Raw genomic sequence first — 26,693 nt, forward strand, 5'->3', positions numbered from 1 at the left:
GTCTTTTTCAGCTCCTTTTTTTAAAAAGGGGGGGAGATTGAAGCTTCAGGGGGAAGCTTTTTATGAACACCCAGCTAGTCCACTGTAGTGGACTAGTTTGGAGGCACAAAAAAAATATACAGATCTGAAAATTTTAATGGACAGTTCTGGGGTTGCTGGTTTTGCCTTGAATTTAAACAGACAACCCCCCTTGTGGGTTTGAGGTTTGCTTCCCTTCTTTCTTAGAGTGGAATTAATATTATTATGTTTTTAAAGGAGGGGTGGAAATGAGCTTGCTTTAAAATCCGGACTGTTTCCCCCACACCGTTCTCTCCTTCCCTTTAGGCGCATGTTTCCACCCTTTAAAGTGCGAGTGAGCGGCCTGGATAAGAAAGCCAAGTATATTTTATTAATGGACATTGTGGCCGCCGATGACTGTCGCTACAAATTCCACAATTCTCGCTGGATGGTGGCCGGGAAGGCGGACCCGGAGATGCCCAAACGCATGTACATCCACCCGGATAGCCCGGCCACAGGAGAACAGTGGATGGCCAAACCTGTAGCTTTCCACAAACTCAAGCTCACCAACAACATATCGGATAAACATGGCTTTGTAAGTATTTTAATTTTCCTCTCTCTTTTCGTTCCTCCCCTTTGCTTTCCTGAGTCAAAACAAGGGAGAAAGGGGATTTTATTTATTTATTTATTTATTTCCGGGAGACTGGCAGGCTGCGATCCGGGTCCCTTTGCCCTAGGGACCCGACACCCCCCCCCACTCCTGTCACACAATGGACACGTGTCTCTATCTTCAGATAATCTCTCCACTGGGAAACGGAGCGCAGGCGGGCAGGCCGGCTTTACATACAGCCCAGCGAGGTCAGATGGTCTGAATCGAGGCGTTCAGTCCCCGTTCCAAAATCTGGAGGCCTTTTACTTAATGAGTAAATGGAGTAAACACGGGCAGGCCCCGGCTGTCGTCTCTACTTCTCCCTCCCCTGCCCTTCAAGCCAGTGTTCGCAACGGAACAGGGTTAGGACCACTGGTAGCGGCGTGTCTGCAAAGGGACAACTCCGTGTAGGGAGAGACCGTGCGAACGGATCGGTCCCGTGGATGACTGACACCTTGTCACCTCGAGGGAAAAGCAAAGGGGTAACAACTTTATCCCTTTGAAATAAATCTGCTGGGGTTTTTTTTTTCCGCCCAATAGTGTATGATCAGGAATCAATGAATCCTTATGCCTTCTCTTTTCCTATCACTGCTTTAAAATTCAGAGTCACACTCGCTCACCCTGTTTTGTGGTAAGCTGGTGGGGAGGGGGAGGGAAGGAAGAACAAAAGCCTGAATTATAGGATATTTAGTCTACCGTGGACTAAATATCCTATAATTCAGTGGCATCCTATATGCCCCAAGCCTGTGTTAAGGGACCTACCGCTGTAACAAGTGCTAAGGAAGTGAATTAAATTCTATTGATGTTTTCCTTTTTGGGTTGGGGTGTTTTTTTGGGGGGGGGCATTTGGAAATCCAGTGAAAGCTGCCACCCTTCTCTGAACAAGAGGCCCAAGGTGTCCTGAAGATCAAGCCAGTCTGATAACGGTTACAACAGCAAAATCTAGGGCCAGCGTTCAGAGGAATAAATATATGGGGTTTTTTGTGTGCCCACTAACGTTTTAGAGTGCACATGAGAATGGGGAGGGAGAGGGGGGACCCTAGAATCCACCACACCTCGACACCCTCAGGACTGACTCCTGAGTAAGCCTGCTGGGCACAGCAGCCCTTACGATTTAAGGATTCGGGTTTCCATGCTTAGAAACCTACAAGTGTGTGGGGGGGAGGGGTATTTGTGTGTGTTTGCAGTTACCCAAAGAGGATTCATAGGGAATAATTTTCTTCCCCCAAAGTATACCTAGCTAAACTTTTTTACCTTAAAAGGGTGCAAAACAGCAAGAAACAAAAACCCAGTTACCCCAAAAACCCTCTAGCAAAAAACAACATGGGGGGGGCATTCACAACCCCTTTGCGCTACCCCATAAATTGAAGAAGCAGGTTTCTACAAGTTTCCTTTGCTTTGCCTCTATTTTTATTTCGATTTGTCTCTGTTTCTCTCTATTTTGAGAGAGAAGGTGCCGACGAATTCATTCCGAAATAAATGTGGTGTTCTTTTGAAAATTCTGCACTCAGTTCTGCGATCCAGGAATGGCTCTGGGGTGGAAATGTAGAATTAGTCCCACCCCCCCACCCCCAAGTAAGGAGTCTTCTAACTAACTCCTTAAAAAATGAAACAATTTCTAAATGCATTTGCTTTCTAGACTGGAACCCACTTAATACATATAGATAAATCTATAAGGTGGGACAGGAGTCTTTGTTTGATTTCAATAGGATTGACACGACTACCCCCTCCCCAGGAAATAAAAAAATATTTTAAAAAAGATCTCGAAAGTAAACCTGTTTCCACTCCTAACACTGGGTTCTTGTCCATATGAAATGGGTGGGGATGAGTGAGAAATGAAAGATAAACTGATGTTTTATTTTGAATTGAGGTTACAACTCACAGCGTGCTTTCCTACGAGTAATTTCCACGGAAAGTAAGTTTTACTTCTGCATAAAGAGGTTCACAGGCTTGCACGGTGTATTGTGCAAATCACTAAGAAGTGCAGGTCGTGCAAATCTGGATAAGGTGGTATCAAAAAGGTTTTTTTTTTTGTTCAAAATGGGTTTTTTTTCCCAGCAGTGTCCAGAAAAGGACCACAGGTTTAGACCAGGTTGGGGCAAAGGCCGATATGTTTAATATAATTGGGAAGGGAGAATTAATTGATTAAGATCTTTTCACTGGGGCAGAGGCATTAAGAAAAGGGGAAAGGGGGGGAAATATGGGGATAATTTCCATAAATCTTCAGGTTTTTCGCTGGGTGATGAATGACCTCTCTTTAAACCCAATTTAAGAGGTTACGGAAAGGTGTGGGTTTTTACAGAAGGGGTGGGAGGCAGGAAGGGGGGGGAAGGGCATAATTCACTTTACAGGTGTCTCTTAAAATGAAAGTGAGCCAGAAGGTGCCTGGTTTGGTCTCACCTTAGCAAATCCGAGACAGTAGGACCCGGTTTTTATTCGGCAGTTGAAGTCCCCTTGTGTTCCGTGCGGCTTACTCCCAGGTAAAAAGGTGGCGTAGCCTGAGAGGAGGAGATCGAGCGGATTGGCCAACTCGCGAGCAGGCAAATGAGAAAGAAAGATTTCACAGGCGCCTAGTTTTCAGGGAAACGCTTTTTCCAGTTCCCCGTTACTGTTGCAACCCGGTTCAATTTCATTTGTAACGAAGTTTTTCCCACCCCCACCCCATTTCCGAAGGGTTTTACTTCGGAGTAGACGCAGAAGTTGTTAGAACTTGAAATTAGCAAAACGGGGGTGTGTGGAGAGACCGAAGGGACCCGATCCAGCATAAATGAAACCTCCTTCCCCGGCTCTGGTTATTAACTTGACTTCGGGGCGAGCCAGGCGCGTAAACACGTGTCTGACCCCCCTCTCTTTGGTTTCTTCGTTCCGTCGAAATCAGTGGGCTGTGCGTGCTGAAACCGGGCGGGTTTACTCGAAAGTAAACGCGCGGGGGGGGGAGGAGGGGGCAAGGCAGAAGCCCTCCAACGTGCTTAGGTGGAGGTGAGTTCCAGTGATGGCATCTGACGGACCTTAAATAACCAAGCCCAGCGCACGTGTATTTTCTTAAAAGAGGGAGTGCAGGGTGGGGCTGGAAAGACTCTCCTAAGAGGAAGGGAGAGGTTTCCAAAATTGAACCGTTTCTGGACAAATCTGCTCTTAGAAGTGGAGAGGCGCAGATGCCGCGCCAGCCAGGACGAGAATGTTAAAACGTTCAATGGCCTGTGAAATTCCACCAAGGGAAAATAAATAAATAAATAAGATTAAATAAGTCAATAAAACGGGGGTACACTTCCCTTCCGATTATTTTACTCGGGTGTAAAATCCGAGGGTCCGACTGCACTGCCAGCGCCCCTCTTGCGTGTTCTTTCGCTCTTAAATCAACCTCTTTGGTTTAAAGGGAAGCAAAAACAAAACAACAACAACAAAAAAATACTCCGCACCATTTTAGGAGAAAAATCCCCATGGATCGATCCCCACGCGGCTGCTTTCCTCCGAGAAAACGGTGCTTCGATCTGGTTGCACCCTTTGAATTTGCAACCTGGCGGTGTGTGATAATTATCATCACTCCATTTTTCAGCAGGCTGGGCTCATGAGCGTTCTGAATCCTGGGTGACCTTTTCTCATCTATTTCCAACTATAAAGGGGTCTCCTTGCAAGCAAGGACGTGATCCCACACTTACCTGTGGACATCAGACAGGATCTCTGGATAAAGCAGATCATATACCATGTGGTGTTTTTTTTTTAATCCCCGTCCCCCCCCAGTTCATTCCTTGGGGTTCAAGCCGATTCCCTTACACGCAGTTTCAATGGGCCTGGTTAGGATGGATAGAGTGAGTTCCTCTAGACGATTACTCAGAAGTAAATTCCCCCATGGGATTCAATGCAGTTTGCTTCATGCATCCGTTGAGGTCGTGATGGTGGGGAAATCACAAGACAATGGCTACTCTGAAGTAAGTCTCGTTGATTGAAACGAGGTTTGTTTCCAGCCTTGAACGAAGCGATCCAACCTCTTGCTGGAGTTGGTGGGGCTGACTTCCGAGTAAACGTGAACAAGAGCCGGCTCCATGGCACGTTTTTCGCTCGCTGGGAGACTTTGCCTCAATATCGGTGTCGTTTTAATAACAACTGGGTTTTTATAGAGTGCCCGTGTGGATCGGATTCTAGGTCAGGCATGGAGTACCTTCAGGATGGCCCCTCGCCCTCAATTTAAACTCCGGCGTCTCCGGCTTAACTGGCGCGTGGATAAGATGGCTTGTAGGGAAGTGGGTCGCCACCTTTCTCCCGAGCTGAAACGCCCTGGACTTTGGTTCTCCGGATTTACAAACAGGAGGGGGAAACAGACGGGAAGGGCAGCTCGTAGTCTTCCCCACGTTTACTTGGAAGTAAGCCGCACAAGCTCGGGCCAGGAGTCAACGGCCTACGATAAAAATTGTTTTCCTGCTACCTGTTGACAAACAGGTCCCGTTCTTTGCAAACAGATCCATTTCCAAGGCTCAGAAAACCTGAGGTGCGCCTTCATACGCCCGACTGTAGCTTTCAGCCGAAGTTTGTTGCGTGTAACGTGTGAATGCGGGTACTCTTCGAGGCGTAAGCGACACGGGCTATTTAAGGTCGCAAGTTTCAGTAAGCTGTCTGGGGCGTGTGTGGAGACAGAAGCACATTGCATTCGCTAGGGCCTACTCTGGAGTAAATGATTTTTTCCCGTGAATCCTGAACATCGGACGTCAGATTTGATTTCTCTCTCCTCCCCCCCCCCCAAATATATAGGTATCTTATTTATTCACGCATGGATGTAAACAATTATAGGTTGATACTTTAAATGCGGCTTTATCTCGATTTAACCGAATGAGGAATCTAGGTACTGTATCACTAAGGAAAACTCCTTCACTGCTAAGAAGACGGCGATAAGAGCCTATTACTACCCCAATTAATAAAAGGAAAACAGGGGGGGGGAGGTTTCCCTTCGAAATACAGCTAGCAACCCCCATTCATTTCAATGGAAAAGCGAGGCACCTGTTTGGACCTATTGTGGTCACTGGGTCTGCTTCCGGGCGGTCCTTTGTCAACCTAAGCTGGGTTTACTTGCAAGTAAGCGTTTGGATCGCGTCTTTAGGCTTTGGCTACTTCTGTTGTTGCCAAACCCTGCAGCTGTCAGGGAGAGTGCCATTAACAACACCGTGGCTTCCTCGCGAGTAACGGTGTGCCTATGAAAAGCTTCCCCGCGCCTCTGTTTTTTTCCCCCCCCCTCTTCATACAGAAAATCCTATTGGGTTAAAACAAACAAAAAACACCACCAAAGATGGTAGGATGATTGTAAAAGGAGAGGTCCAAAGGTGAAGTCAATACGGTTTACTTCTAAGTAACCATATGTGTCTGAAGTTGTTCTCTTCATTATAGATGATGTTTCCAAATAATTATGCGTGAGTGGCACGTTATGGAAAAGCAGAATTATGCCTTCATTTGTTTAACAGGTTAAACCTGGAGTCCTTCAAAATTATACAAGAGACAACAGTTCTTCCTTGTCATTTCCCCTTCCCGGATTTTAATCCTTTTAAATCCAAAGAAAGTAACTGTAATCATCAGAAACGGGTCAATGTCGCTGAACCATCATTATTGATTATTAGCTTAATTCCGTGCATCGCACACCTAAGGGGCATTTCCTTTCGGACTGGAAACCTCAATATTTATTCTGTTCACCGCCCTTTGCACCTGAATGCCTCCACGCTTACTCAGAGGTAGACCTCCACCTTTTGGTTCAATGGGGATCCCTCTCAGAACACCGAGTTTTAAAACAAGTGTGTTTTCCAATGGAAACGCTCAAGTGGCTTTGAAAAGGGGAGAGGTACACTGGCATCTCCCCGTGCTTGCTCGTGAGTATGTTGCCTCTACAAGCCCTGAGGAAGGTTGGGTTGGATCCTCCCCTTCTCTCGCTACAAACGAATCCAACATGTTGGATGGTGTGTGTGTTTTAATCGTCTCATGTTGACTTCCCAAACTCTATTTAGGTGAAGAAACTTGCAAGAGAGTAGGGGGGAAAAAACCACTTGATTCTTATTGAGGATCAAGGCCCGGTTGCCTAGGCAGTCAACTGCATGGGACTTCTGTGAAAAGCTATCCTTGATTTTTTTTTCCAGGCAGAATTGACTATTTCAGATTTGTGTAGTAGGGCCCAGCTCTCCTTAAACGTGTGTTTAAAATATTTTTGTATGAATTACAAGTAGTCATTAGTAATCGCAATGATAGTAATAAAAGCTTCCATCACAGGCCTTAAACTTGCAGCCTTTATGGGGAATGGGGTGCAACTCAGGAGTAAATGTTCAGGCAGAACCCACATCTGCCTTCTTCCCAGTAAACTGAATAACGTCCAAGATAAATTATGCATAGAGTTAATTTTGCTTAGAAGGAAGCAAACCCATAAACCAATCACCCATGGGTGCAATGGACCTTACTCCTGAGTAGACATTCGCCCTGGGGGGAAGTGTTGGTAAAATGGACTTGCTATTTAAATAGCTCACATTTTGACATATGAGCCAGGCCAGGTGATATACAGTACACTTTTTAAAAATCCCACTGAGCTCCACTAGAAATTCACCCATTAAAATTTTTAAAAGGTGGATTTCTAGAGTGCTGGCTCCAGCTACTTCCTAGTTATTCCCATTAATTTTCATAGAAACGTGTTACAAAATTATCTAGATGTCTCTCCTCTATTTTCCTCAGTGTGGGCCTTCTTTCTATAGGAGCAGAAGATTTTTCTGCAGGGAGGAAAGGACAGGGGGGTGAAAAGAAATAAAGATAATTAACTCTTTGCATGGATTCTAGGCGGTCGGCCCTAAATAAACACCCCTGCTTTCCTTCCCTATCACACTACACATTCAGTGGCGAGGTTGCTCCCCCATCATATGCTTGCCTTCAGTGTGAGCATATGAGAAAATGAGAGGCAGAGATTATATCAAACTAGTTTTTTAGAATGCAAATGAATGCCCATGGAAAAAAAAACTTTGGGAACAAGTTGTGTTAATTCAGGTCTCATTAAGTTCAATGAACTTTCTCTTCATCTTGCTCATAATTGCACACACAATCCATACAAGTCGACTCAGAAGGGCATTAAATTAATCCCGTGTATGGCTGCTCCTCATTCAGTTCAATTGAATCTCTTCCCTGTCAGGCTGAAATCCTGTACACACCTCCTTGGGATTAAGCCTCTTTGAGCCCAAGAGGGATTTCGGTTCTAATAAATGCCTCTAGGATTAATCTGTAAATTGAGGAAGGTTTACTCACAAGGAACCTCTATTTTGTCCAGTCCTCATTTTCCCCCTCACCTCAGTGACACAGATAAGGGCCATTTTTTAAAAATAAGAAACATGGAAATCCATCCAGCATGTATAACAGACTGGTTAAAAACATAAAAAGAAAAAGCCCTTCGTTTCACCTACAAATCTAGTTAAGAGTAGTCCGTTTTAAATGGTCTCTTAGGAAAACACAGAGTTCCCCCCTCATTCTTGGCTAAATTCCAAAATAAAATTCTGATTATAATATTTTTAATCCACTGCTCTTTGTTCAGTAGAGCTGGGCACCTTTTATTTGGTAGAAAAGCCTGGTTTCAGCAGGTCTTACTCACGAGGAGGTGGTATTGAGGTGGGAGTGGCCTCATATCAGGATCACAGGCCTTCTACAGGGGTCCCTTCCACCTCTCCAGTTCTAAGATTATATAAAGATGTGGCCATGTGTGAGCAATTTTGAAAAGATCTCTAACTATCTGGGATGATAAACTCAGTTCTTGACTTATTCTCTAGTTCTTCCTTTGGTTCTTTCCTAAATAATTGCCAGGATAAATAAATATCAGCTAAGGGGTGGGTGCGTGGGGAAGAAATTATTTCTTTTAGCCCCCTCTCTAACAAAAGAGGCTTTACTAATTTAAAAAACAACAGGAAATTTGCAAAAGGAAATATCTGTTTTATGTCTTGTTGCTTACGTCCTTATGGCTCTTATTTAAGAAATTTGAAAATACGTTTTGCTTTACTTCCTGATGACTCTTCACTATATTTCTCTCTCTTCCCCCCCCCCACACCTTCTGCCCTCGATCCCTCCACCTGAAAACAGACCATCCTGAATTCAATGCACAAGTATCAGCCAAGGTTCCACATCGTCCGGGCGAATGACATTCTGAAGTTACCTTACAGCACCTTCCGGACCTACGTGTTTCCCGAAACGGACTTCATAGCAGTGACTGCTTATCAAAACGACAAGGTAAAGGGGAAAAGAGAGGCCTGATGTTGTATGGGTGTCATGAGATCTGGGCTTGTCTTACTCCATTTTTAAGGACTTTCCATTTCCCCCCCCCCCGCCAAAAAAAACATCTCTCCCAGAGGTGGACCGATTTCCCAGAAATTTCACCTATGCTAGGGGAAAAAACAAACCAAAATAAACATCTCTGCTATGCACACCAGGGACCTGATTATCCATGGTGGATCAGGCCCAGGCTGCAGGGCAAACCATTTCAAAAAGACATTTTTCCCCCTTAGTCTTCCACCAGCAGCTGGTAGTCAAATATAGACTGCTATTGCCTAGGTAGGCTCCATTTGCCAATGAGGCTCCTATTTATTTGTCTCTGGCTAGACAGCTCTCCACACAGCCCAGGAAAGATTCTCAAAGGGTCCTCCTCATTCTCCTAAGGGTCAGAGAAAGTTAGAAAGGGGGGATAAAGGGATATATGTGTATAACCTCTGTCAAACCTGGGAGAAGTTGAGCCGAGTTCCGGAAGCAAAGAAGGCGTGGGGAATAAGGGAACATGTTGAAAACCCTATTGCCGCCCCTAAAAAAAAACTGGAAAGGAATTTAGCAGTGCAGTTCTGGACAGATAATAAGGGGCAATTTAATATATGGATCTTACTTCCGAGTCAATAGGCAATGACTTAGCAATTGTTTTTAGCTGCATTTATTCGGAGGTGAAGTGTTTATTCCTTGAGTCCAGCAGGATTTCCTTGTGAGGAAATATGACTGCCTGGCCTCACCCCGGGCCTATGAATTTCATCTTCTCAAAAAATGGTTCCTTTTGAAGCTGATTTGCTTCTGGAGCTCATTCGTGATTTGGAGATGGGACCGGGGGGGGGGGGGACTTTATCAGTCGGATTGAAATTTGGTTTCGAAGGAAAAACAAGACGAAATTTTTGCTGAAGTCGTTGGGAGCCTGCTTTGGGGTGGGGCAAGAGGAAGTCAGGAGCTCCTGGGAAACACACACACACACACACACACACACACACACACACACACACACACACACACACACACACACACACACACACACACACACACACACACACACACACACACACTGCTCCCTTGGTCTTTTGCCTGGGGTTGCTCCCTCTGCGGTGGGCCCTGCTTCGGAATAATCGTTAATCGATTATGAACTTTGCCATAAAGTTTACGAGGCAAACAAGCCCACAAGGATGTTTCTGGACGGCTGTCAATTAGTCCGGGAGGCAGCCGGCTGGCGGTGCAGTGGGGGAGGGAGAGAATACCCCTCTGTGTGTGTGTGTGTGTCTGTGTTTGTGTGAATAAAAAAAAACATCTTGACACCTGACCTCCAGAGATGGCTTCCTTCTGAGCTGCGGAAATCTTATTCAGATACATCTCCAAACAGCCTTCGAGAGAGTGTCTATGTGCCATTAACCCCTTTGGCAAAGATATAACTAATTAACGAATTACGATTTTAACACAAAAAAAATCTTTCAGTGGAGACACCTTGGGTAGGTAGACATGGATTTCTTTTGCCTTTCTTAGGTTGTGCAAAGCAAACTGTCTTCAGATGTGAAAAACAAGTCCAGAAAAACTTAATGTCTGGTTCCTTCCTCTGCACTCTAGGCCATAGAAGCAAAAACTTCAGATCTTGGGGTTCCCCACGCCACCCCAGCTCTGAACAAGCCTCACTCCCCCAGCCCTGATGCCCTCCTTTGTTGTTCTGGTTGCTTTGAACGTGAAATCCTGCCCAACGGCAGGAGACAACCTTAGTTATTGCGCCCTGGAGGACTAGATTTCCGCCAGCGTGGATGGCCCTCCAGCACAAGAGAACATGCCTTGTAGATAAACCCTGTTTATAGCACAGATCTGTCTGTATTTGCATGAAAAGGAATTGCATCCAGTCTGATTGGGCTTACTCCCAAGTCGGTGAAAGGCTGAAGCCTTCAGGGGCCGAGTTAAGCCCCATCGTGTGAAAACATGAGGACTAGCATCTAGAATAGAAATATTTAATTTATGCTCTCACTTGGAAGTAAATTGCATTGATGTTTACCCAGTTTGATCCAGAGAAACTGGGAAGACACGGCTCAGAGTCTAGACAACTGAATCTACGGTGTGTCCCTATTTCTGTAGGGTTGTGTTGTTATTGTTACGTGCCATCAATTCGCCTAAGACTTATAGAGATCCTATGAATGAAGAGATCTCCAAAATGCCCTGTCCTCAACAGCCCTCCTCAACTCTTGTACACTCAAGTATGTGGCTTCCGTTTAGGAGTCGGACCATCTTGTATCTAATCTTCCTCTTTTCCTGCGGCCTTAGACATTTGCCAGCATTATTGTCTTTTCCAGAGAATCATGCCTTCTCTTGATGGCTTTGTATGACAGGGCTATATATATTCATCTATACCTAATTCTGTTAGCGCCCTCTCTGTTCTAGCTAGACAGAACAGGGCTGCGCTTCAAAAAGGCGCAAACTGAATCCTTGTTTGGGAGCTTTTTAAAGTTTAATAATAATGAGTTTAACATTTTGTGTGGAAAATAAAATATCATTTATGGTGCAATTATGGGAATATCAACTCAGAAAACTGGCTCCAAACCTAATAGATATTGCGTCCCAATTAAAATGTACCAAAATTGTTGTGCGCGTTAGAACAAAATCTCCGTTTCCTCTCTTATAATTTAAATGGATTGTCTGGAAACGGGCAATGGATAAAAGCAGAAGCCAAAGTGGAAGTAACATTCAGAACGTCCTGCTAAGGAGTTGGGGGTGTCTGATTTGGCCTCTGGTTTCCAGGGCATTGAAAAGGAAAATAAATAAATCCACAGGGAACTGAAGGGTGGGTGAACTGGACCCTGAGCCTTCATGTACAGTGGCAGTCTACCTTTCAGTGCCAGACACAAGAATCTAGCAAGCGGTCCCTTGGTTTCCTTCCTGCCGCTGGCGAGTCTCCAGGACTAGATTGAGCAGAATTTGGGAAAGTGACAATTTTGGATGACCGCTCCCACAATCCAGGTGTTGTCCAAAACTGTAACTTCCCCGAAACTTTATCCTGAGTGGATCCTGGCGCCCAAGGTCCGCTGGAAAGGGGATGCAGGAGGAAGGTGATTAATTGATGCGCTTCTCGGTGGGGGGGGGGGGGGAGAGAAATATACTCCGCTTGGGTTTCCCAGCGGGATTATTCCGGTTCTAAATGCGCCGCTTGGTTTCGGAACGAAACCTTCCGCGACGCCGGGAGGAAAGGGCGGAGAGAGAGAGCGAGAGAGCGGCGGAGGGCCGAAAACGAAAAAGAGAATCGCCCCATCCATTTTTTAACGCGCGGCGGGACAGATTACCGAGCCATGAATAATGGAGGCGCCTCCCGCCGCCGGCGCTTCGGAGAGACGCTGCGGGCGCGCTTCCCCGACTCCGGATCCGGGACCGCCGTCTTTTCAACAACGCTGCCTCTGTGCGTAGCTCCTTGCCCCCCCCCCCCAAGAGGCCCGTGAGAAACGGGGGGCCGGTGGTTGTGTGTGTGTGTGTGTGTGTGTGTGTGTGTAGGCGATTCCTATTATTAACCCCCCCCCTCCATGAATAATTCAGGCGAAACCTCGAGCATCATTTTTAATAAAGACCGCCGGTGCGTTTAAACCGGAGGGGGATTCGGAGCGCTTTCTCTTCCCTCCTCTCCCTTCGAAACCCGGAGCGGAACAAGTGGGTTGGTGGGCCTTGCTTTTCGGGCCACACCGGAGGGGGGAGTCGTAGGGTGCTACTCGGGGATGATGGGAGCTGGAGTCCATGCAGGATAAACCTATCAAAGTGCAAGCTACCTAGTGTCCTGTTACTCTGTAGTAAATAAGAAGAGGGAAATCCTCTTTACCTCTTTCAGGAACTGGAGTAGCCACTGGGTGCAGACAGGATTGGCTTGGGTTATTTAATTATTTGCCTCTGATTTCTTCCATTCTTAAATCACCGGGATCTGAAGGGGTTGGGGGGATGGTTTTAAAGACCCCCCCCCCCCGTCAAAGGCTTCTTCCTTTAAAAGATGAGAAATAGCATTCTGATTTCAGAGCTGTCCAGCGCCTAGCACATTGTGGTGGATGGGCGAAGGAGCCCTTAAAGGCAAGCCCAGAGAAAACTGCTTTTTTTTTTAATTAATTAAACGTTCCCCCTCTTTTGCTCTTTCATTGTTCCTCCCAGATCACTCAGCTGAAAATTGACAACAATCCCTTTGCGAAAGGATTCAGAGATACCGGGAATGGGCGACGTGAAAAAAGGTATCATCATCATCATCATCCTCTTCCTCGGAGCTTTGAAAGAGACCTCCCTTTTTCCTCCTTTCTTTTTCTGTCTCCATCACTCCCGTAGATCAACAGGGTTCTCCACAAAACTGGGCACCAAGGGTGTGTCCTTCTCATCATCCCCTTGCCGTTCTCTGGGGAGGATGAGCACTGTAGTCCACCACATCTGTGGGGATGCCCAGGGTCAGCTCAGGTGTGTTTTTTCAGACAGACTGTGCCCCCCCAGTATAATCAGAAGCAGGATACTGGCCTCTTAGATTGCTTTAAGTTCTGGATCCTGCTTACAGGGCATGTGTTCCAGCCAATTGGACTGGGGGCCTGGACTAGAGAAGGTCATGGTCTTTGATCCATCGGAAAAGCAGTTCCTACCTTCCAATCATCAACTGCATTAAGTCCCATGGTTGCCAATAGGTCTACTCTACTCAGGATTTAAGAGGGGATTTTAGGGTTGTATTCTGTGTTTTGCAGTTTGAAGCTTGCAGTGAATTGGATGTGAGCCCCCCCTTTGCAGTCCAAAACCCTTCTGACAGAGGATAAAATCAAGGCAGAGGATTCAAGAATCCATGATAAGCCTTGAGGATGAGCTACAATTTTAAACGCCCCTTCTGCCTTTCCTGGAAAAAAATCACCCCTGCCCTGTTGCTAATTATGAAGGGTGTGGGGTAATATTTTTCTTTTTCCTGGCTATGCCTTTGAAGCGAACCAAATGAAGTTGGGTGGCGTATTTGTGTTGTGCAGAATGTGTGACCATCTGCTAAAGCCTAAAATAAGAACATCTCCCCCTCCTCTTTCTTTGCAAAGGAAACAGCTGACTCTCCCCTCCTTGCGGATGTATGAGGATCAGTGCAAACCGGATCGTGATGGAGGTGAATCGGATGCTTCTTCGTGTGAACCTGCCCCAGTCCGAGATTCACTCCACTCCCCTTTGGGAACAGCACCCAGCCCCTTGAGACTCCATCGCAATAGCAGAGGTAATGATCCTTTCAATATTATTATTATTATTATTATTATTATTATTATTATTATTATTATTATTATTATTATTATTATTATTGAGCTTGTGACTAAAATTAGTTGTTAAGCTGTAAAAATCCACTTTCTGTCTTGGTCTCCCATCCATTTACTGACCAGGCCAGACCCTGCTTAGCTTCCCAAATAAGAGGAGACAATCTGTGCTTAGAGTGGTATGAATACTGTACACTGTATTCCAGTCAATGGAACTGAATAAATATGTTTAGGATATTCCTTCCCTGTAAAAGGCGAGGAGGAAGTTGAATCGAAGCTAGTCCGGTTGGCCAAGATATAAATCTCATCACCTATATTCCTACATAAAGCTGGCTGGATAGCTTAGGGGTTTAGGTCTCTGACTGCGGAGCCAGGCGTTAGGGGTTCGATTCCCCACTGAGCCTTCCGGGAGCAGAGCCAGCCTGTGTAGCCTTGGGCAAGCTGGACAGTCCCAGGATTTCCCCCAGAAGAAGGGAATGGCAAACCACATCTGTGTATTCTTTAGCTGGAAAACCCTGAAAAAGGTCCAATGATAATGATGATATAGAGGAAAAACCTGCAAGCTTTTCTGTGCCTTTTTCATCGTCCGCCTTGCCTGGATCGTTGTGGCGGTCGTTCAGCGGTTTGTGATTCCTGTTCACTCTCTTCACCCAGCTGATGAACAAACACCAGGTTTTATTGATGTGCTTGTCTTGCCTGGCGAATGAACACAGAACATTTGTTCCTTTTTTTAGAGCGCTCGCCTGCTTTCCCTGTGCAAACCCAAGCTGCAAAATCTAAGCCTTTGTAATTTTAAGACGTAAGACAATCCAAAGAGATTTTTTTGTGTGTGGGAGGGGGAAGTTGTAATAGATTTAGCTCTATTCCAAAGACGGGTTTGTGCAATCCGGAGACTATGCCCTGGTTTCCTTGCATCCAGTTAGTCAATCGCTGAAGAGTTCAATATCTGTATCTCCGGATGTGCCCACCCGATCCAGCTACTTTTGGAAGCAAGCTGGAGGCTGGTGTGCAATTCCCAGGCTTATATTTGTGCTGGGGTGAGCACAGTCTGGCCCTACGGATGTAGTGGAATGCCAGCTCCCCATATGCCTCACCAGTGAGTATGTCCTCTTGGGCCAAGGCTGTAGCAGACCAGTAACCTCACGAGGGCTGCCAGTTGCCCACCCCTGATCTAAGGACTGAATTTTTAAGGAAGGAGGAATGCACAGACCTGCTTAGGAGGTAGTCGTGCAGGAAACAAAGGCCCTTACGTATGAGTAAACACGATGAGACCAGGGCTGAGAGCTTGGCAGTAAATCTCACAAAACTCTTTGGCACTCGCAAAAAAACGTTTATTCATGACTCCTGCTCCCACCTTTAGTGCCAGATACAGTCCTTTTATGACTCAGTTTTAATTTCGCTTTCTCATTTCAACAAAAGCAAAGGAGAACAGAATTTTTTTTCCTTCTGCGAGGAGTGGATTACATTCCTTGTGCCTTTTCGCTCTTGAAAAAATGATCATTAAAAAAAATAAAAAGAAACTTCTTCTCCCTTTAGATGATTTGAGATGTCAGTTCTCCATTAAGAGGGGGGAAATATCTATATTTTATCATCTCTCCCTCTTTTTATGGTGGCCTCACTACTGTGGATAGTCCCTGCCAGAAGAAGTGGCCTGATTCTCTACTGCCCTCTACTGGCTGCTGCAAACTCACTTTTTTGTTTCTGGTCCAGAAAGATAAACGATTCTTTCCATTTAAGTGTTCAGCATTTTTATATCTCTTCCTTGCTGCACGCTTGGATCAACCACAGAGACCAGCCGAGGCATTTTATCGCAGTGTTATGAAACTGTGAAACTTTCTTGAAGACTCTTAACCGTGCGGAAAACGAAACAAGCCGAAGTTAAGGTCTCTGCCCCCGTCGGCTTGCAAATAAGGATCAAGGTGTCTTGAGTAGCACCAGTGAGCGGCTGAAAGTGGTTGCCATCTTTTTACGCCTGCCCGGCGGAGGAGGAAGAGCTTGGAATGAGTCGATGGATGGCCAGATCAATGGCATAACATTGATTTGAGAGTATTTAATGTACGCGTGCGAGTACATAGATTTCGGACTGACTCCTGAGTAGAAGCATGGACAATCCGGTTGTAAATCAAACTTTCATTCGAGGAAACTTGCTAAGCGTGCATTCATTGATCGGCTCAAATATGAGTCCTTCTGGCCTGTACTTTTAAGAGCAACGCGGGCTTGCCTTGGGGGAATTGGGGAGCAAGGTGCGTTACAGTAAACGTGTGCCGTGTTCCGGTTCTTTATTCTGCACTCAGAAGGGAGGTATTAAAAATGGCCTCTCTTTACAACCGTCCGTGCGGAGGTCTCTACTCTGGAGAGTTTAAATTTAACTGACTAGATTGCATCAGGTCTTAATCCACGCACAGGTGCCTCCTAAGACTTTTTGCTGCCTGAGGCAAGAAGCAAAACTGCTTTTAGCTGCACCAGTCTAGGGCAATCTCCCCCAATCTATTGCCCTTTCTTCCCCAAAAAAGTGGTGGGACTCCAACTCCCATCATCCTTGGCAATGCTGGTTGGGGCTGCTGGGCCACCGGTTTCCCACTCTTCCTCAGTTTTATTTAATATTCTAGTCCCCTGGAGTCCACTTGCCATGGACACGTGTTCTTTTCTTTTCTTTTTTTAAGAATTTGTTTTGAAAGTAAATTTCCCATAGATCTATGGGTCTGATAGCTTTGTTTCCCCCTCTTATTTCATGTGATGGATTGAGGGGAGAGGAAAAAAAGAAATAAAAAGATCTCATGTGATTTTATTTTCTGGATAAACAAGAAGCAGAAGTAGCACACTTTGGTTGTAAGTGGATCGGCCCTGTTCTGGATGACGGAGTGGTCAGGAAATGTAATTCTTCGCCCCAGTTTCTTACTGTCTTTCCAGATGAAGATTTTTGTATGACTTGAAAGCTTGCACATTTTGTGCATTTAGAGTTGATCCTAATAAAGCAATGGAAGCGTGGCGATTAGGGCTCTTCGGGCTTTGCCCCTTTTTTAGATTAACCCTACCTCCCCCACTCACACCTGTGGCCTTAGCCAGAGGCAGCATACAAGTATTACATAGTAAAAGTCAGTGTGGAGTACTGGATAGTGGGTTGCGCTAGGATTCCAGAGACCTGGGTTCAAATCCTGCTCAGCCTTGGAAATTCACCATTGAGAGTGGCAAGGGTAAAACCACTCAGCAACAATATGTGATGACAATGATGGGGGAGAAAAACACCCCTGCAGCTTGCTCTAGGCAAATTTCCTTTAAAAAACACAATTCTAGTATGGATGGATTCATTGTTTGTCTTTTGTTGTTGTTGTTTTCTTGGCCCGTACAGAAGAGAAGGGCAGCGATCAGGAGCTGGACAAAGCCCCGGAAGGAAAGAGGCCCAGCCCGGATCCTGGCACCTGCAGCCCTCGGAGCAGCAGCCTCAGCCCCCGGCTGCCGGGAGAAGAGAGGAGCAAAGAGCGAGGAAGGGGCAAAGGCCAAGAGACCCCCAAAGAGGGCGGCGAAGGGGCCGTCTTCAGCCCCTTGGCCTTGGAGAAAGACAAAGTGGAGGGTAGGAGGAAGGACTCGCTGATCCAAGTGCCCTCGCAGGAAGGGTCCAAGAAAGAAGGTCCCGGCGACTGCGCCCCCCTGGGGGCCAGCAAGGAGTCTTTCGCGCCTCTGATGGTACAGACGGACAGCCCCCCACACCTGAGCGCTGGGCATTTGCAGAGTCTGGCCCTTTCCGGCCTCCACGGGCAGCAGTTCTTCAATCCCTTGAATGCCGGGCAGCCTTTCTTCATCCACCCGGGACAGTTCGCCATGGCGCCCGGCGCCTTCTCTGCCATGGGCATGGGACACTTGCTGGCCTCCGTGGCGGGCGGAGGAAGCCTGGAAAACGGGGGGCTTTCGGCGGCGCAAGGGCCGGCCGGCACAGCCACCCCCTTCCCCTTCCATCTCTCCCAGCACATGTTGGCTTCTCAGGTAAGAGAAAAGCCGGGCCACCGTGGACTGGTATTCAGGGTAACAGAGTTGTTATTGTTATGTGCTGTCAAGTCGTCGTTGGTTTATGGCCACTCGATGAAGGAGCCATCTCCAAAATCTCTTGCAAACTCAAACCTGGGGTTTCCCTTAGGGAGTCCGTCCATCTCCTACTTTGTCTTCCTCTTTTCCTGCTGCTTCCCACCTTTTCTGACATGATTGCCTTTTCTAGAGAATCCGGTCTTCTCACAATGCGTGGACCGGGGCCCCTAGCTGAGCCGCCCACTCTTTGCCAGAGAGGTGAAGGCTGCAATCTTAGGGATATATTAGTTGGCCAGCAAACGCAGTGAGATGGCTTTTGAGACATTTTTTAAAAACTCGGCCCAACCAAATTGCTTGGGGAGAAAACCGACGAAAGAACAAACTTCGGTCTACTTGTGGTAACCAAGCAGAAATGAGTACATCAGTTTAACCCACCCACTCCTGATAACTCGGCTCTCTCGTAGGAGGCCATGAAATCAAATAAAGAATATCCACCGCTTGTGAGAAAAAGTGTGAGTACATTTTTCCAGCGTCTGGACAAACGGTGCCGCCCTGTCAGTAATTAAAAACCAGTTATCTGCTAATGGGTGGATTACAACACCCTGTGGTGTTTTATCTGCTGCAGGAGAATTTATAACAGAAATTTCTCCCGTAGATTCGCAAGTCGCTCTCAAGATAATCAATAATGAATATGTTCAGTGGAGATCTATCTTCACATCTCTGATGAAGTTGTTATTCAAATTTCAGCCCTGTGGAGGAAATGCCAAAATATGCAGATGGCTCAACCGGACATCTTAACTGCATAAAACCTTGCATAGCTGGGAGCAGATATCAATTCCTGAATATAAGTGTTTATGTTGTAAAATATTCCTTCATCACCTGTATGGGTCAGGATACAGAGATTTTAGTGATCTGACTTCTGAGCTAGGTGTGAGTTGTGAAGTTCGGTGGTTGCTGATGGAGATGTTGCTCTTGTTCTGGCCCAGCCTCAACTTTTCCCTCTGTATAATGGGCCTAAATAACATCCACCTTCTGTATTGTGGCTTTTATAGGAATGACTGATAGGGATTCCTGTGATAGTTGTGTTGTTTTTCTCTGGCGGAAATAAGCTGGGGTTTGGTCTAGGCGCTTCCAACGTTAGCTGGGTTGGTTGTCTTTCAATCCTTCCGACTCAGAAAACATGTTTGGATCGACAGATCTGCCCTGATCTCCCTCTTGAATTAAAAGAGAATTACATAGTTTCATGGAGATTTAAGACTCTCTCGATGGCTGTCTGTAGGCAGTACCTTGGGGAATGCTAAGTGAAATAGCGCTATTGCACTTGGGAGCTTATCATGAGCACCTGGTTAATTACAGTGAGAGCAGAATGCAGAACTAGACAGGGTTTTGGTCTAACTGGGGGATTCTGGCGGTTGTAGTCCAATAAAGTTCTAAACGCTAGTGAAATCTATTGAGGGCACATTTGATTTCAATTTTAAATGATTTTTTTTCCTTACAATTTAAATTTTTTTTAAAAAATCAGTGTTTAAAATATAAATCCTGATTTAAATCAATTTGATTTTCATCCACCTGGCTTGCGGTATTTCTCAAAAGAGGAGAAACCAGCGTGACTGTATATTGTCATGTTTGCTTTCAAAAGTGTTCACGCTTCATTTTTTTTTTAAAGAAATATCAGAGTCGTGACAGATCTTTGCAGAAAGACATGCTTTTGGGTTTGACAAAGGTGTTTTTATTGGTTAGCTTTGATTCAAAAATAACAAGGATTGGTGAGAACAGTTCCTGTCACTCATAATGCGTTTTGCAATATCTTGTTTAAACTGGGGAAAGGTAGAATGGGAAGGTGACTGCCAGGAAGGCATTGAGGGGCTTACGATTTGTTCAAAATTAACCATACACGTAGTCACCTACGGCGAATAAAGGTCGCTACCAGGCGGATGACTTTTGGTTACCTGAAAGGTGCATTGCTCTCCACGTACAGTAGTACCTCGGTTTACAAACGCCTCGGTTAACATAATTTCTGGTTTACGAACGGAAATCCATTGAAAATTTACCTCAGTTTACAATTTTTTTCACAATATGAAACAAGTTTCCCCAGGATCCATGGTGCCTGCAGGTTTATAGCGGTGCCCCCATTCCTATGGCAAACTGTGTTTCGGTTTACGAATTTTTCACGTTATGTAACGTCCTGGAGAACGCATTAATTTCGTGAACTGAGGTACTCCTGTATATGTGCTTGCCGTACTCACAACAGAAACTCGGGCGGGGAATTGGACTCCACGTTCCAGAGTGTCCCCACCAGCACAACCTTCGGCCCCTCTGGCTAGGAAATTCGTGGACCAATTTGTGGTCCAAATTGATTTCCCTAGATCCGTGTTTGTATTGCAAGAAAAGCTCTCAGAATTGTGTAAGGGGTGGGTGTCCTACTGCTTCCATGGGCTGTGTTATGTCCGACAACCACACTTCAACCACTCTTGTTCTAAAACCACACATGACAAGAATTTGCTAAAAAACACATTCGCTAAAGAGAGGGCTCCTCACAACTGATTTAAAGGCCCAAGTCAATGATTGATTATTTGCCTTCTCCGCTTTCATTTACCTTACTCTGCACTTTACCAAATCAAATAAATAAATAAATAAATAACAGATGCTTTCTTTCCCCAGAAGTTCAAGAATAATTTGCAATTGAGCCAGTTTTTTTAAAAAAATTCAGAATAAAACTTCTGTCTTGTTTTTCTGTCCCAGATCCACTAGAGGATCAAAACAGCTCCAGAAAATGCAAAGGAGCGTCCTTTAATTCACACTTTCACCAATTGGGGCTCCCAAACCGATTAATCCATTAAACCTTTCAGAGGCCGTCTTCAAATAAAATTGTGCTTATCGCTTCCACGAGAACACGCACCATTAGGACAGGCTACGAATTAAAAGCAAAGCGTAAAATTGGATTAAGTCACGCAGTTGGTCATTGACGTTGTCATTTAAAAAGTCACATGGTCGGAATTTTATTTTACATGCTTTTGCTTAAGATGAGCTGCTGCTTTTTTAAACGAATTGTATAATTGCTCGGCCATCACAAAAACTGGGAAACTATTTTGTTTTGGGTGCTCATGGAATTACGCAAACCCATTGATAATTGCCACGAATTTTGAGTCCTAATGCTACTACACCCATTTAAAATTGGAGGTGGCTAGCATTATTATTATTATTATTATTATTATTATTATTATTATTATTATTATTATTATTATTATTATTATTATTATTATTATTATTATTATTATTATTATTTTAAAGCTTTTAATTGCAAAGCTTACTGCCTTAATTCTTTGTATTGCATAACAGACAGGGTCACAGCAATTTGGCTGAGATTTTTTTTTTACTAAGCAGTAGGACACATTCTTTTCCTTAGGGTCAAATATGGCGTGGACAACAAGGGGAGAAGAAGAAGCTCAGACAGAGATAAGCGTCCCACGAAAGAACTAGCTGGAGCTGCAACTAAATGTTGCTGCACCAACTGTTTTGGTTCTAGGTTTCAGCCATAGGCTTTCTCTCCCCACTCATCTCCACTGTCCCTCTCCCCTCCCGGTCAGCCATCTTCCTGCTGCCGCTGAGCATGCTCAGTTCTTCTTCGGCCATTTTGTATTCTCTTGATATTCCCACCCATTTCCCCCCTGTGGGTGGTGTTGGCTTGATAACCACCACCATTGCCAGAAAAACTGACATGGAAGGAACAAGATGCATTTATTTTATTTTATTTTATTTATTTTACTTATTTGTGGGATTTGTATACCGCCCAACTTTGTGAACCGCAACTCTGATGTTCTCATTAGGAGGGTTAACGTATCTGTCCTAACGGGTTGCCCTCCATTTCCTACTGCATCTTCAGCTTGCCCATGACTTGTTTATGTGGAGTAGGAGAGAAGGTCAACTATTTCCTGATAGGAGGCAAATGGGGAAAAAAATATTCTGCCGCTCAGAACAAAGGAAACTAAGTTAGAGGGATTCAGGCACTGGGCAAATATAGGGAATATCTCGCTCATGGGGTTTTCGGACTGCAGGATGCTCCTGTTTAAACCCCAGGAAGATATTATGTGGTCTTGAACTTTCCTTAGTAGCCCAAGAAGCTGTTGCATGGAACTGTACTTTGTTTTGTTTTGTTTGTTTGTTTTTGAATGCAGCAAAGCACAGTTCTGTGCAGCTGAGCTGTGCTTTGCTGACCGGGAAGCTGATGCGTCGCTTGATGTGAACTTTGCTATATAGTCCTGGACGCTGTTGCTTAGAAAGGGGCCTCTCTGCTTTTCTACACCGGATGCTGTTGTGCCAAAGGGAGCTGGGTTTTGCAGCCTACGACATGGTTTCGTGAAACCAAACTGTGCTTTGCGACCGAAGAAGCTGTTGCATAGAAATGAGTCACACTGGCCTGTCCAGGAAGCAGCTGTGTGGGATTTTGCTCTGTTTGGTGGTCCTTTCCAGAACTGAGTTTGTGCACGGTGTGGGGTAAATCCTTCTCTGCCCGAGAGCGATCTAGCACCCGACAACACTTGCAGCGCTATATAGACTAAATGTCTGACCTATTTTGAGAAACACATACAGAGAGAGAGGTGGCTCCAGACTGATATTCTGCACAGCAAGTTTTATCTTAATTGCTGTACAGCTGTGCAGATGATTGCATATGATTATTTTCTCTACCTCAAAAACTCACACACTTTGCTGGTGGCCACAGCAAAGCTGACTGTAAGCCATCTATTTCTTGATTTTATTATAAATTCTTTGACTTTCCCTCATCCCAGGCCACTCTGTAGGGAAATTCTAAAACAGGGTGAGATAACAGCGGTAAAATATGGCAGAGGGATAAAACAAGATAGGAAATAAAACAATAACTAAGCCATTTAAGTTCGAATTAGACTGAACCCGGGTTTCAAAATTCTCCTTTGACTGCGAGAAAGTTAGTTAGCACCAGTTGTGTTCTTCCTGGGGGGGGGGAGCTTAAAATTTTTTTAAATATGCTACCACTGTCCTGAGTCAAACTCACACAGCTGCTCTGGAGACTCGGCCCTCCAAATTAACGTGGGATTTCAACAACCAGCATCCCCCACTGAGAGCTTTCCTGGCAGGCCTGATGGGATATGTAGTCCAATGGCATCTGCAGCACCACACACACACACCCCGTCATGTATGCTTTCTTGCTGAAATCAGTACGGTTTTGCTATGAGTATAACGCTGCTGTTTATTACTCCACTTACCTCAGCGTTAAGAGGTTCCTATTTTTTTTTCCAGCTGCCCTCCGCAGTAATGTGAGGGTTTGCACCCCCAGTCTCACAAGTAGGTGTGTTAAAAAAACACACACACAAAATGAGATTTCTTTAAAAATAAGAAATCTTTGCCGAAGCAATTATTGACCATTCCTTTTAATGGTTGAATAATAGAGGATCTTCTGTTAAGTATGCAAGTAACTAAGACAAGGAAAAGCAAACAGAAAAAAGAAGCTGTTATCCTTTGCTGTGTTATAACTTTAGTTATGCCTCTGTTACTGGTAAAGGGAAGTTCTTTGCCCGTAACTTCTGATCAGTACCTCCCATGTTCTAGTTTCATGGTTAGCAAGTTCACAAGGTGAAACCTTCTCTTGTAAGAAGATAAATCTGTTCCCATCGTTCAGTTTGGGTGCTGAGCGCATTTCTTCAACTCGGGGTGGTGGCGGCAATGTCTGATGGTCCGGTAACCATTTTGAGGCTGCGCAAACCTCTCTCTATTTGAGCTTCAAAACTTGGAAAGGGGCATGCCCAGAAGAGCCGAGGAGCCCAATGTACCCTCTCGATAAAATGTCTTTCCCCCCTGCACTTCTTTTAGGCTAGAAAAGGTGTGTTGTTGTTTAAGGAAACGGAAGGTTACTTCCTGTTGCTTCAAAACAGGGCCTTTTCGGGGGCCACTCTGTTCTAATAACAACCCTGGTGGTTCTGTATGGAATCTCACATGTTCCTTTTGTCGTTTCAGGGAATCCCGGTGCCTACTTTTGGTGGACTCTTTCCTTACCCGTACACCTATATGGCAGCAGCGGCAGCGGCCGCCTCAGCCATGCCGGCGACCAGTGCCGCCACCGCCAGCTCGTTATCGCGGAACCCCTTCTTGAGCAACGCCCGTCCTCGCCTGCGTTTCAGCCCCTACCAGATCCCGGTGGCCATTCCTCCCAGTACTAACCTCCTCACCACTGGCCTGCCGACGACTTTGAATGCAGGATCGGAAGGTTCCAAGCCTGGAAGCAGCCGCGAATCCAGCCCCCTCTCGGATCTTCCCATTCACAAAACAGGCAGCCAGCGGGGGGCATCGCTGTCCCCGAAGGGGTCCTTGAAGGATTCCATCAATGAGCTCCAGAATATCCAAAGACTGGTCAGTGGTTTAGAAACCCAAAGGGAGGTCTCTCCAGGGAGGGAGTCCCCCAAGTGAACTGCCTGGGGAGGTGGCCCCCACGAAAGGGCTGAGGAGACACCGGGGAGAAGATGATGTGTACAGCACAGTATAAATATTTATTTTTCAAGCAAACAAAAAAAACAACAACAAAAAAGGAGGAGAGAAGTTAAAGGTGGAGTGAGGGAAAGTACTCATAAGGACAGCCAGGCATGGCGCCCTAAGAAAGACACCCAGATGGCACCTTGGTTGAAGGAGGGTCAGCATCATCGGGTGGAGAAAACTATTCCAACCCTAGGTTCTAGGTTACACAACTTTTGAAGTGATTGCTTCCCAACCACATATTCTCTGGCCTTGGTTCTCGAGGAATTTAGAGACGGCCCTCTGTGTTATTTGCAACGGCTCCCTTTGCTGGAACAACAGCTCTCTTAGAGAAAAAGGCAACGTGGAAACTCCTGGAGATGATCGAATGGAGGATCTAGAAGGCGGCCATGGTGCAAGACAATCTAGAACGCTGTTGTGGTGGGAGTTGATCTCGAAGGCTGTTACAGTGCGTAATCAGAGGCAGGCCGTTGGCTTCTAGACATTTTTTAAATAAAGGAACCACCACCATGAGAAAAGCATTGTGCTCACCTGTACCTGTAAAGGCGACATTTTAAAATATGGGTGTTGGTTTGGTCCCTGTCATCTAAATCAAGTTGACTGGATGGAGAGGATGTTCCTTTTATTTTGTGGTGTGTGGTTGTTGTTTTTTTTAAAGTCTACAAACTCCAACAGATTGAACGTGGGACATTTGGTTTGGGAGTCTGGCTATGTAAGAGGGGAAGCAAAGTTACCCTCTGTTCTTAGATGGACATTGGACAAAAATGAAGCAAAATTCAGATGTTCAATACTGCGGCAATCCCTGTGACCTTCTTATCCGTCGCTGTTTGGACGCCTACCTGTGTACCGGTTTAAAAAAAAAAACATTAAAAAGAATAAAAAGAAACATAATATTTATGGAATAAATGGTAATGTGTGTAAATAAGCTATACGAATCCCAAAATATGCAAAAATTGGTATTAATTTATTTAGAGTTGTACATTGGAAGTGTACATAATCAGAGTTTAACTCATTGCATTTCATTGTTCCCTCTCTCTCCCCTCTTCCTTTTATGTCAGCATACATCTTGTAAATGAAGGCCAATTTAGCTCTTTGTGAATGGAAGGAAAATACTGGGTTTTTCTTTTGATTTTTTTTTGTGTCTAAATATAAATATAAATATATATATATATAAATATATCTATATCTTGTTTACCCTGCCTGTTTGCTGACAATCAAATGCCATCATGCCACTTTGGATCGTGAGGAAACGGAGAAGGGGATACCGGTTAGATCCTTTTAAAGGGAATTACACTCCGTTCCAAAGATATCATCCTTTAAAAGAACAATTCGACAGGGAATGAATGAATGCAGGAGAGAAAAGAAGGAGCTATTCTACAAGGCAGGGTATCAAAAAAAAAAAAAAAAAAAACAAGGCAGGAATTAATCCTCAGGTTTTTATTTTTCACTCCAGAACAAAAACACACACAAAAAAAGCAAAAGTGGAAGAAAACTCATTACAAACCTTTTAAAAACTATACTGAAATTTGAAAGATCACATGAACAGTGTGCTATATTTTAATTTTTTTTTTAATGACATGATTAGGAAAGTACTGGTTATTTGGGCGTCTGTTCAATTTCTTGGGGGGGGGGAATGAGTCCTTTCACATCTTTCAATAAAAAATATTCAAAGAACGCTTTTGCTTGGTTCTCTAATCACTCTCTTCCTCCCACCCTATCTTTCAACCCTGGAATGTATAAGAACATTTAAAAAAAAAAGCCGTCGTGTTTATTTTGTTCTGTTTCGGCCTATTTTTTTTTTCCCACGGGAAGCTCACAAGCAGGATGTGAACGCTCCTGCGTTCTCATGGTCCTTGCTCCTGGCGTTTAATAATCTGAGGGATAGACTACTCCTGCTTGTGGAGGTTCCATTTTGATATCGGAATAAATCTCTGCCAGGAAAACGGTGCCGGATCAGGGCAGAGGTCTTTAAAATGTTGGAGATTCTGGGTGCTATGATCCAAAGTAATGTTTCTGAGTTGTAACCT

General features: G+C 45.0%; 1 protein-coding gene across 2 annotated transcripts in view; it reads left to right on the forward strand.

Annotated features, from left to right (window-relative positions):
- TBX2 (T-box transcription factor 2) overlaps positions 1 to 26,340 on the forward strand; it is a 29,996-nt gene extending 3,656 nt beyond the window's left edge. For both annotated transcript variants that reach the window (XM_020786836.3, XM_020786835.3), the window contains exons 2-7: positions 325 to 592; positions 8,726 to 8,872; positions 13,040 to 13,116; positions 13,942 to 14,111; positions 17,495 to 18,126; positions 24,154 to 26,340. In XM_020786836.3, coding sequence (XP_020642495.3) covers positions 325 to 592; positions 8,726 to 8,872; positions 13,040 to 13,116; positions 13,942 to 14,111; positions 17,495 to 18,126; positions 24,154 to 24,603 — 1,744 coding nt within the window. In that variant the 3' untranslated portion in view covers positions 24,604 to 26,340. The remainder of the gene's footprint in view (positions 1 to 324; positions 593 to 8,725; positions 8,873 to 13,039; positions 13,117 to 13,941; positions 14,112 to 17,494; positions 18,127 to 24,153) is intronic.
- Positions 26,341 to 26,693: the final 353 nt, after the last annotated feature.

Source organism: Pogona vitticeps, chromosome 7 (assembly GCF_051106095.1).
Source record: "Pogona vitticeps strain Pit_001003342236 chromosome 7, PviZW2.1, whole genome shotgun sequence".
Taxonomy (NCBI): domain Eukaryota; kingdom Metazoa; phylum Chordata; class Lepidosauria; order Squamata; family Agamidae; genus Pogona; species Pogona vitticeps.